Source organism: Orycteropus afer, unplaced genomic scaffold, assembly GCF_000298275.1.
Source record: "Orycteropus afer afer isolate SDZICR_OR568_19922 unplaced genomic scaffold, OryAfe1.0 scaffold00131, whole genome shotgun sequence".
In the NCBI taxonomy this organism is placed as follows: Eukaryota; Metazoa; Chordata; class Mammalia; order Tubulidentata; family Orycteropodidae; genus Orycteropus; species Orycteropus afer.
In genome coordinates, this window is record NW_006921718.1 from 4,521,505 (window position 1) to 4,532,596 (window position 11,092).

Genomic DNA, 11,092 nt, shown 5'->3' on the forward strand with positions numbered 1-11,092 from the left:
GGCTCTCCACGTGGACTTCACCAGATGGAACACACAGGAATCAGATTGACTACATCTGTGGCAAGAAGCAGTGGAAAAGCTCAATATCTTCAGCCAAAACCAGGGCAGGAGCTGATTGTGGAACAGACCATCAACTGGTCATATGCAAGTTCAATTTGAAGTTGAAGTCAATTAAAATAAGTCCAAAGAGCGAAAATATGATCTTGAATATATCCCTCCTGCATTTAGAGATCATCTAACGAATAGATTTGATGCATTGAACACCAGTGACCAAAAACCAGAATTGTGCTTTGCAGAGTCTACATTATTTAGTGTTGCATAGTATTCCATTGTATATATGCACCATAGTTTAAAGTGGTGTATTAAAGTCTCCTACTATGACTGTGGGGTAATCTATTTGTCTTTTCAGTTCTGTTAGAGTTTGTTTTATGTATTTTGGGGCTTTTTATTGGCTGCATAGATATTTTTGTTATGTCCTTTTGTTCAATCGATTTTTTAATCATTATATAATGCCCTTCCTTGTCTCTTATGGTGGTTATTGTCTTAAAGTCAATTTTATCAGAAATTAATATTGCCACCCTGCTGTTTTATGATGTCATTTGCTTGTAGATCTTTTTCCAACCTTTGATTTTTAGTCTATTTTTGTCTTAGTCTCTAAGGTGTGTCTCTTATAGACAGCATATTGATGGGTTGTTTTCTTATCCAGTCTGTAGCTCTCTGTCTCTTGGATGGTGCATTTAATCCATTGACATTCAGTGTAATTATCAACAAGTATAGGTTTATTGCTGTCATTTTGTTATGTGCCTTTTTGTGGTGGTGCTGATTTCTTTGTTCCATATAATTTTCTGTGCTGAGCTCATTTTGTTTATGAATCGTGTTATCATTTCCTTCTTTGCTATTGTTTTAGTATTTGCTAAATATTTGTACTGGTCTTCTTTTTTATTTTGATGTGAAGGTTTATCATTTTTCTTTGAGATTCCCTGTGATTTATAGTTTTCTTCCCAAGTTTAGAATAGTCCATCTATCTTGTAGTTGTCTTGACTTTCCTACCATTTAGAAGTTCTGTAACTACACAGTTTTTGCCCTCTTTTTGGGTTGTAGTTGTCCTCATTTGTCCATTGGTGTCTCTGGTTCTCTATTTACAATCTTGTAGGCTTATTTACTTTGGATACTTCCATAGCTGGGTTGTTTTCTGGGTTATGTCATCTTGTGTGTTAATGGTCAGTTGTTGTTGGCTGTTGTTGCTTTCTTTGTCCAAAGGACTCCCTTTAGCATCTCTTGTAAGGTTGGTCTGGTTTTAACAAATGCCATTAATTTCTGCTTATCTAGAAATGTCCTGATTTCACCATCATATTTGAAGGAGATTTTTGCTGGGTATGTAATTCTTGGTTGGGAATTTTCTTTTTCAGGGTTTTATATATACCATCCCATTGTCTTCTCACCTGCATGGTTTCTGCCGAGAAATCCAAGCTTAGTCTTACTGGTTGCCCCTTGTAGGTAACTTTTCGTTTTTCTTGTGCTGCTTTCAGGATTCTGTCTTTGTTTTTGGTTTTGGTTAATTTGATTATGATATGTCTTGGTGATTTTCTTTTGGGGTCTATCCTGCTTGGGGTTTGTCCGACTTCCTGAATGGATATATTCTCATCTTTCATCACACCAGGAAAATTCTCTTCCAACAAATCTTTGACAATTTTTTCTGTGGTTTTTATCTGTCTCTTCCTGATCTGGAATTCCCATTAGATGTAGGTTATTCCTTTTGATGGTATCCTACATGAACCTTAGGCTTTCTTCATTTTGTTTTGACCTTTTTTCTGATTGATCCCTTTCCAAAGAAGTGTTCAGGTATTTGCCTTCAGTTTCTCTAATTCTCTCTTCCATTGATTTCATTTCTGCTCCTTTGCCCATTCAATGTCTTATCTATTTCTGAAAATTTAATATTAATCTTCTGGATTTCTGTGTGTAGATTTTGTATCATTTCTACTTTTTCATTTATTTGGTCATTTTGTTTTTGTATTATCTTTTGAAATTGTTCTAGGGTTCTCTCTGTGTTTTCCTCAATTTTATCAGTGTTTTCCTTAATCTGTCTCTCAATTTGTTGAAGATACCTAAATATAATTCTTTTGAATTCCTTATGAGGGAGTTCCAATGCTCTGTCTTCCTCAGGGACGTGTTTTGGGTCTGTATCCTGGTCCCTTGTTTCTCCTTCTTTATCTTGCTTCTTTGTGTGGACTGCAGTGCTCTGTTGTCTCCGAGGCATTGTGATGTTTTTGTGTTTATATTTAATTGGTGATTGTATGTTGGAGTGACTTGCCCACGATTTTTGTTTTGTTTGGATGTTATCTACGCAAGCAGAGTATTGTGCTCCTCTGTTTGTTATTTGACAGGACTTATACACTCACCACCTGTCTCTCTTCCTGTTGTCAGCCTTCCCCATATGTCCCCACCGTCCTTGGCAAATGGAGCCTACTCTTAGGTCCTGTTTTCATTCAAGTTTTCCCACTAGTTGGTGCCTAATCCACTTCTGTATACTTCTTTTCAAAGCTTGCTTCAGGATTATCTTCTGTATCTCTGTCAATGTCTTTCTCTTTTCTTTGTTGAAGAGGGTCTGTGTAGCTTGTCTGCTTATTCCACCATCTTACTGAACGTCCTCCTCTCCTTCTTACTCTTAAACTACAAATTAAAGCCCACTGCTATTGGGTTCATTCTGAATCAGGAACTGTATAGGACAGTGTAGAACTGTCCCTTAGGGTTTCAAAGGCTGTATATCTTTATGGAAGCAGATTGCCTCATCTTTCTCCTGTGGAATGGCTGGTGGGTTTGAACTGCCAACTTGTTGATTAGCAGCTGGATGCTTTAACCACTGCACCATCAGAGCTTCTAAACCACAAATAAAGTGATTTTTTTAAAATTTGAGCTGAAATAATTGAAGCTGGTGTAAAATACTTGTTGTTTTGTTGTTACGTGCCACCGACTCGGCCCCAACTCATAGCGAGCCCTCCTTGGGTTTCCAAGGCAGTATCACTACGGAAGTAGATTGCCCAACCTTCCTTCCAAGGAGTGACTGGTGGGTTTGAACCGCCAGCCTTCTGGTTAGCAGTCAAGTACCTTAGGCACTGTGCTACCAGAGCTCCTAAAAATAAATAAAGTAAAATACTTAGTGAAAAATATTTTCTGAGGTGGCTTTCTTTTCATAAAGTGGTTACCATTTTATATATAACTTTATAAGATGTAACTTGTTACTTCAACTTGAATTATATCTAGAAGCATTTTTCTAGGATATTATTTAGCAACATGTATATTTAATGATGTTAGGAATAGGGTTAATTTAGTAGGAATATGAAAATGATAAGCAATTTTTAAAGCCTGGAATTTCTTTTTAATGGTATGAATTGCTCCTGTTTTTAATGATTTTCTTTCTTTGGAGATGCAGAGCCAAATTTCATAACCCACCAACATAATGAAACTTCTGTCCTTTTTAGGCTTACATTAAAATTTATCAAGGAGAGGAACTTCCACATCCAAAGTCCATGCTTCAGGTAATGTGTGTGTCTTGTGTACATATACTTATTTATACATATACAGATATGCACCATTTAACATCCATGATATGTCCTGCGAAACAGGATGTTATGTGATTTAGACCGTATTAAAAGCTTATGGGAGTCTGCTTCCAGTTCCCTCATCGCCACTGCTGCTGGTGCTCAAGCTGCTGGCGGAGGTTGCAGCAGTGGCTAAGAGGGCAGTGGCAAGAGCAGAGCAAGCAGCAGCAGGTGGGGAGAGAGCAAAGTGCACCCAGCCCTGCTGTTCTGCTTCTTGAACAGCAGGAACAGCCTGGGCCCTGTAGTCCCCCATCACTGCCACCCACCTCCACCAGACAAAGCCCAAGAGGCCATACCATGTCCTCTGCCTCACTTGCCTATATCCTCACTGTGGTCCAGTGCTGTAAGAGTCTGGGTTTGGGGTCTTTAACACCATTAGGGGGAAATAAACAAAAGGAGAACTGTTTTCCCTTTTAAAAAAAAAATCTATGGGACCACAGATGTATATGTGGTTGGACATTGCCCAAACAGACGTTAAGCAACTCATACTTGTACCTGTTTTCTCTACTGGCTTTAGAGATATGGTTGAAAATGAGTAGGGGGCAGAATGATCTTTGAATTTTTTTCCAGTGCTGCTTTACATGCAAATACATTTTAGATGTTTAAGGTAATACATGTCATTGGTTCTAGGATTTTATGTGATATTTCATAACTATTGATTGCACACCTTGCACATGTACAGGTTTGGTGCCTCCTCTTCAGATACTCGAAATATCTGTTGCATAAGGTGGCTTAATGTGTACATAACTAAACTGAGTTTCTTGTATTCTCTGAGTCTTTGGTAAGGAATGTTTTTTGGAATAAGGCTCATTTTATTTTCTCTTGGTATTAATGACTTACAACTGCTTCTACAACTAGAAGATAGTTGTAACTTTTTTTTTTTTTTTCCAAATGATGTTTTTGGACAATGTTCTTTTAACTCAGGTCATATTTTTTAAGATTTGCCACTTTGGGTAACTTGCCAGCTTTATAGTGGATTAAGCAAGTTTTTTCCAATAAAACTCACACAGTTTTTGGTGGATTTGAAAATACCTATTGTGTAATATTGATTATGAGAGAGATAATTGTATGATAATTTTTTATTTTTTGCATCTAGAGATTTAACACATTAATTCTTTATCCACTTCCTTAGCTAATTCATTTCCTACAATCCCATTTTAACATGGACCTAATATTAGGGAAGCAGTCTCATTAAAGTAATTATTATATCCTTTATGTTGGTGTTTTCTTATATAGGAAAGGAAAACTGGGAATTGATAATATTTTTCTTTGGTTTATTTTCATATTTACTGCACAAATTGTATTATGTTAATCAGAATTTATAGACTCATGGATTTTTTTGTGTATAATAATTAGTACATTTTCTTTTCTTTTTAGGCAACAGCTGAAGCTAATAATCTTGCTGCAGTAGCAGGAGCAAGAGATACCTATAGCAAAAGTATGGAACAGGTTTGTAACTAAAATTTAAATTTGACATTAGAGTGGGACAGCACACTTTTATATTCAGAATAATCAAACTAATTTGTGTTCCTTATATATTGTTATGGGGAGCCCTGGTGATGCAGTTGTTAAGTGCTTGGCTGCTAGCCAAAGGATCTGTGGTTCACAGCCACCAGCCGCTCTGTGGGAGAAAGATGTAGCAGTCTGCTTCAGTAAAGATTACAGCCTTAGAAAGCAGGCTTGGAACCTGTTTGAATTGGTTTAGTCATGGCCAACGAAGTGAAACAAGAATATATCCGAACTTTTTAAAATTTGGGTGATTTGGAATGCTAACCAGAACAAGAAAATTTATAGATTGATGTACTGGAATGGGAGACTCAGAAGAGGCATAGTGAGCCCTTTCAGGAGCCTGATGTGTGATGCTGGCTTATTGCCAGGAATGTGGAGAGTGACACACATTCAAAGCCATGCACTGCCGTTTTTTACTTTGCTGGTTGAGATTTGTTGCTTTGCAATACACACACTGTCCTTTTTTTAAGAGAGAAGTTAAATTTCTAGCAGGGCTTCGACCCATAATTTTTCCCATTCTAGTTAGCATTCCAGTTCACCCACATTTTAAAAATTTGAGTCTGTTCTAGTGTTACTTCATTGGCCATGACTGAGCTAGGCTGAACCAATTTGAAGCCTTGTTGGAAACCCTATGGGAGTAGTTCTAGTTTGTTCTGTAGGATTGCTATGAGTCAAAATTGACTCAATTGTAGTGGGGTGTTTTTGTTTTGTTTTGTTTTGTTAGTGTACTGTCACATTACAGTGCATTGGTTTCTAGTCTATTCCGACAGCATAGGGCTTCCAAGGCTGCTTTACGGAGGCAGGCTGCCACATCTTTCTCCCATGGAGAAACTGGTAGATTTGAACTGCCCATCCTGAGGTTTAGCAGCCCAGTGCTTTAACCACTACACCACCAGCACTTCTCATTGTCACATTACAGCATGCCCTAATTCCTTTTTATCATCTTTACTGGAAATAAGCTATTTCAAAATAATTCACAGGGATAGAGTGTAGAGTACAAGTGGCAAGTTATTACATAAACTACTGAAATATTTTCTGGCACATGATTCAGAGTGCTGCTATTAGTAGTCTCTGGTGTAAGTAGTATTAACTTAAGGCCAATAACACTTCTGTGCTATGCTTGTGAACTCAAGCATTAAAATACCTTTTTAGGGTATTATATTTACGCACTCTCTTCTCAGCATCTTATACTATTGTATTGATCACTAAAATGAAGTCAGGGGCAGAGTACAGTGCAGATTTTTTTATCTTCAGTTTTACTGGTATTTGTCTTATTTGGAAAACTGTTTTACCTGTTCTTTAAACAGATAAGAAATAAACAGGTAACGATTATGTGTGAAATATTATAAACAAGTTTGGCTAACTTTATGAAGCTAAAAACTGAACAGGGAACTGGTTTCAAATGTTAATTATTTCTAACATGTCATCTTTCCTACTGTAATTATAATTCTGTCTATACAGGTGTGTGGTGGGGACAAACCTTACATTGCACCTTCGGATCTGGAGCGAAAACATTTGAATCTCAAGGAAATAGCGATTAAACAGTTTCGTTCTGTCAAAAAAATGGGTGGAGAGGAGTTCTGCCGTCGTTATCAGGACCAGCTTGAGGCTGAAATTGAAGAAAACTATGCAAATTTTATAAAGCACAATGATGGCAAAAATATCTTCCATGCTGCTCGTACTCCCGCTACACTGTTTGCGGTCATGTTTGCTATGTATATAATCGCAGGACTGACTGGCTTCATTGGCTTAACCTCTATAGCTGTCTTGTGTAACCTTGTTATGGGGTTAGCACTGATAGCTCTTTGTACTTGGGCATATGTTAAATACTCTGGGGAGTTCAGAGAAATTGGAACAATGATTGATCAGATTGCTGAAGCACTATGGGAACAGGTTGGTATCTTTGTTTTTCAGTGACTAATCTCATTATACCTATGTTCCCCCCCCAGCCCCCGCAGTATTTGCACGCTTCCTTTTTCCTTTATATGACGAATATCAAAAGGATGTTTTCTGTTTGTTTGGTTGTATAGTCCGAATGTAAAGTATGAATTGAATAATTTTTTTCTTTAAAGTTATAATGTATTTTGGTTAGCCTAAATCTGTAATATCCTCTGGATAGATTCCTAGATGTAGGCCTGATCATACCTGACAGTGCCCAGGGCCAGAGTCTGTAAAGATCAGTGAAAGATTTATGAAGGTAAGGACAAAAAGCTTTGGTAGTTTAGTACTTCAGAAGAATAAAAGAAGTTTCTTACTAATGGCAAGAAGCAATGCACTCTTATATTCTAGGAAAAGTATTGATGATAGATCTTCGTTGTCTTCCATGAAGACAGTGTTTTTGTACTGCAAGGAAGCAGCCTATAGAGTTTTCTTAAACCAAAAAAAGTTAGACTTCTGTACTTTGGAAATACTAGCGAACAAGCAAAACTCTGCAAGCAAAGAATCACCTTCAATAATAATCTTCTGCTTCAAATTGGGATTCAGAGTCTTGCTACAATTCTTCCCCAGCAAGTATCTACTAAGGAAAGCCATGTATATCGGCCAACTGTGAGCTGAAATTGCCTGTGTGCAGAAAATTTCACTTAAGGATATTGTCATTGGGAAGTACTTGAGCGTCACATCAAGGAACACAATAAAAGCCACATTATCACTGATGGACGGTATAATAGGATTTTCAGATGCCATTTCTCAGCCAATGAATTATTGGGCTTTTTCCAGGATCTAGGATATGAAAGTCCATGTTTGTTTGGCTTTAAATTCAAAGACTGGAGAAGTAAACCATCTTTTGAAGAAAGTAGATTGAATTTTGACTTTTGTTGTAATAATATCATTATTTTATAAAGTGACCCACTATATTGATTTGAATTTTGTATTTTCTTAAAGAGAAATGCTCTCTTTTCAGATCTAATTTGGAAGTTCACTTGTGTGGACTTGTGTTGAATATTTGTTTAATTTAAATTTTAAGCTCTTGAAAAACCTCATTTCATGTTAATTTGTATCTTCTATTAGAAGATGGATTAAAAACTATCATAACCTCACTTTTTAAAAAAGATATAAATGTTATTATCTACTTGAAATTTTTGGACCATTATTGTCTACAAAATGAATTTTGATAATCAATACAATGTGTTTTGAGAAATACTCATCTAAAATTCTAGGATTTTAGAGGTGCCATTATTACAAAAACCAGTTGAGTGGAAGAATTTAAACTGTGCAAACTTATTTTCAGTATAGTTGAGGTGAGGTGATCACTACTCATAGATGATTTGTGCTGTGTCAATAAACCTTGTCTAAATGTCTTTGCATTTCTTTTTTCTTTTGCTTCAGAGGAGTCCCAGGAAGGTGAGAAAGCCTACAAAGTCTCAAATTGTTGTAGTCTTAAACTCTTTAACTTCAAGGCACTCTAAGTCATTCTTCTAACGAATCACTCCATGTTTTAGGTGTTTTCCAAACTGTTTGAAGTTACTAGACGTCGAATGATTCATCGTGCTCTTTCATCAGCACAGCGACAGAGACTGTCATCCAACAATAACAAGAAGAAAAATTAGACAGTATTTTTAACTTTTTTCTCTATCTGAAGTGTTCACACTTACACATGTAGGACAATAAGCAGGACCGTCTGGGCCGGTCTGCATAAATGCTGTATACATACCAGATTTGATGCTGCATATAGGGTATGGAATTGCACATCCATCTCATAGGAATTGTAATGGTTTGAATAGGAAGAAAGTAATTTTTGTTGCATTATAAAATGTCTAACTGCATTATTTGTAGCACCATAACTTTTTTGGGAGAAGCATCTTTTTATTTTCCACATTCCTGGTTATTTTCTTCATTGCTTTAAATTGAATTTTTATATCTATTTTTATATGTAACTCTTTTTTACCTCATGTTTTTGTTTGTTTTGCACATTTCTCATGCCACAGGTATTCAAGCCCCTGGGTGATAATTTGATGGAGGAAAACATAAGGCAGTCTGTAACAAACTCTATCAAAGCAGGCCTGACTGACCAGTTGTCTCATCATGCCAGATTAAAGACAGACTGACAGTTCATCTCCTCATGGACTCCACTCTCTGTTTTTTTCATGCTTGCTGTACAATGAGAACTCAAATAAAAATAAACCAAAGTTTACAATCAACTGTAGAAGTAGTTTAGTGTAACTGGCTTCGTAGATGGCTGCCACAGTGTGAAAATTGTTTGTTGGTTTTAAGCATTTTTTTAATTGGCTCCTGAGACTTGAGATTGGCTGAGGAGCATTAGTTTATCAGCACATTTATGCCATGTTGTTTTTTTTTATCTTTCCTTTTTTCTTTTTACTTAATCTAATGTTAGTGAAATTTGTCTCATATAAAAGGATATTTCAGGGAAATATTTTAAGAAATCTATTTAGCGAATCTAACACTATATCCCATTAGAATTTTAATTTTTAGAGAAATTATGAATCACTGTATCAAGAATCGAATTGAAATGACAATGAAGCCTTTATTGAGCCACTACATTAAAAGTATATATTGCTTTACTGCCTTCAGTACCAGTATTATGTAAATGCATGTATCAGAAACTTCACAGAAATTACATGACAGCTCTTGTTGCTAAGAAAGTGATTCTGAGGTGTACATTTGTCTTGCCTTTTTAAATTTATAAACCTGCCCTAAAAGGAGATGCATATCTGGGAAACTGAACTGTCATTTTTGCAGTTTAGCCTTCATGTACATAAAATATGCCATTAATTTTATTGGGGGAGAAATTCCATCCAAAAACGTTGCCTACAGCTATGAGTTAAAAGTGTCTGTACATTGTGTAGCTTTTATTTTCTAAAATCACAGATAGGGCATGTATATGAATTATAAATATATAAATACGATTTTGTATTAAAAGTTTTGTAGCTCATGGCAAAATCTGGTTCTGTGGTAGACTCATAAGTACAGTCCCTGTGAAGGAATGTTTGTGGCTCATGTCAGTGTGTGAATGCATAGACAATTTAAAGTTTTTGATAAATTTGTGATATTTATCTTCCTTGAGCACTGCAATCTCACCCCTCTCCCCAAGAGAATTCAATGGGAATGTTTGTTGTGAAACTGTCCTCTGTTGCATTTTAAAGTTATTTCCTGTAATTTATTTTCAGTACATAATTAAAAATTTGTTGTATATATAAAATAAAACTTGTGATTATTTTTTAAGGAAGCCTTCAAGTATGTATTCCACTACATAACCCATATTTGTTTCTATTGAAAAGAGCACGAGCCGGAAACAAACACCCAAGTGAGAGCTCTAAGGTTCTGCACCTTGAAGCTAAGCTCGTGAAAAGTTAATTTTCTGTATCTATCTCTGTTGGAAAAATGTGGTTAGACTAGGTGTAGCCGGGATTCTTACTTTTTTCTCTCTCTTTTTTTTTTTTTTAAATGTGGTATATAAGACTAGCTTTTTTTTTTTTTTAATTGCAGTACTTTTGTATAGCCTTCTTTATGAACACCTGTTAAAACACCTTATTTGGTTTTTAAGTGAAAATACAGATGTTGGGTTGAATGCATGAAAGCTCTAAATTTACTTCGATTGGTATATCTTTTTCCCTCCCTTAAATCCTGTTTTTATATGGATTGTATTGTTTCCGTCTGTATTCAATTGCTTCCAACTCATCTGTTCTTAAACATAAAGAATTCACCTGAAAAGTGTCTCTATTTTTTCCACTCTGTTTTATGAATGCTGTGGACTGTTTATTAATGAAAAAATTAAAAATGTGTTGTATAATTAAGCAGTTCTTCTGAAAGGGAAGACTTAAGTAGCTTTTGTTTTAAAACAGAAGAGTTGTGAAATCTGGACCACTGGATTTCTTAGTATTGTTGGAAAGATTGTTTTCCCCAAAGAAGATATAATTGTATAAAGGATATCAAGAAAGCATTTTGGGTTTCACTTGCAAGACCCTGAAGTTTGTTAAGAAGAAATAAAAAGGATTAAAGACCAATGCAAAACTGTTGACTCGAGT

General features: G+C 35.9%; 1 protein-coding gene across 1 annotated transcript in view; it reads left to right on the forward strand.

The window, feature by feature from the left end:
- Positions 1-8,656, forward strand: part of ATL2 (atlastin GTPase 2) — a 97,226-nt gene extending 88,570 nt beyond the window's left edge. Inside the window, exons 10-14 of the mRNA XM_042781542.1 lie at positions 3,480-3,536; positions 4,977-5,048; positions 6,570-7,001; positions 8,436-8,450; positions 8,549-8,656. Of these exons, the coding sequence (XP_042637476.1) occupies positions 3,480-3,536; positions 4,977-5,048; positions 6,570-7,001; positions 8,436-8,450; positions 8,549-8,656 (684 nt within the window). The remainder of the gene's footprint in view (positions 1-3,479; positions 3,537-4,976; positions 5,049-6,569; positions 7,002-8,435; positions 8,451-8,548) is intronic.
- Positions 8,657-11,092: the final 2,436 nt, after the last annotated feature.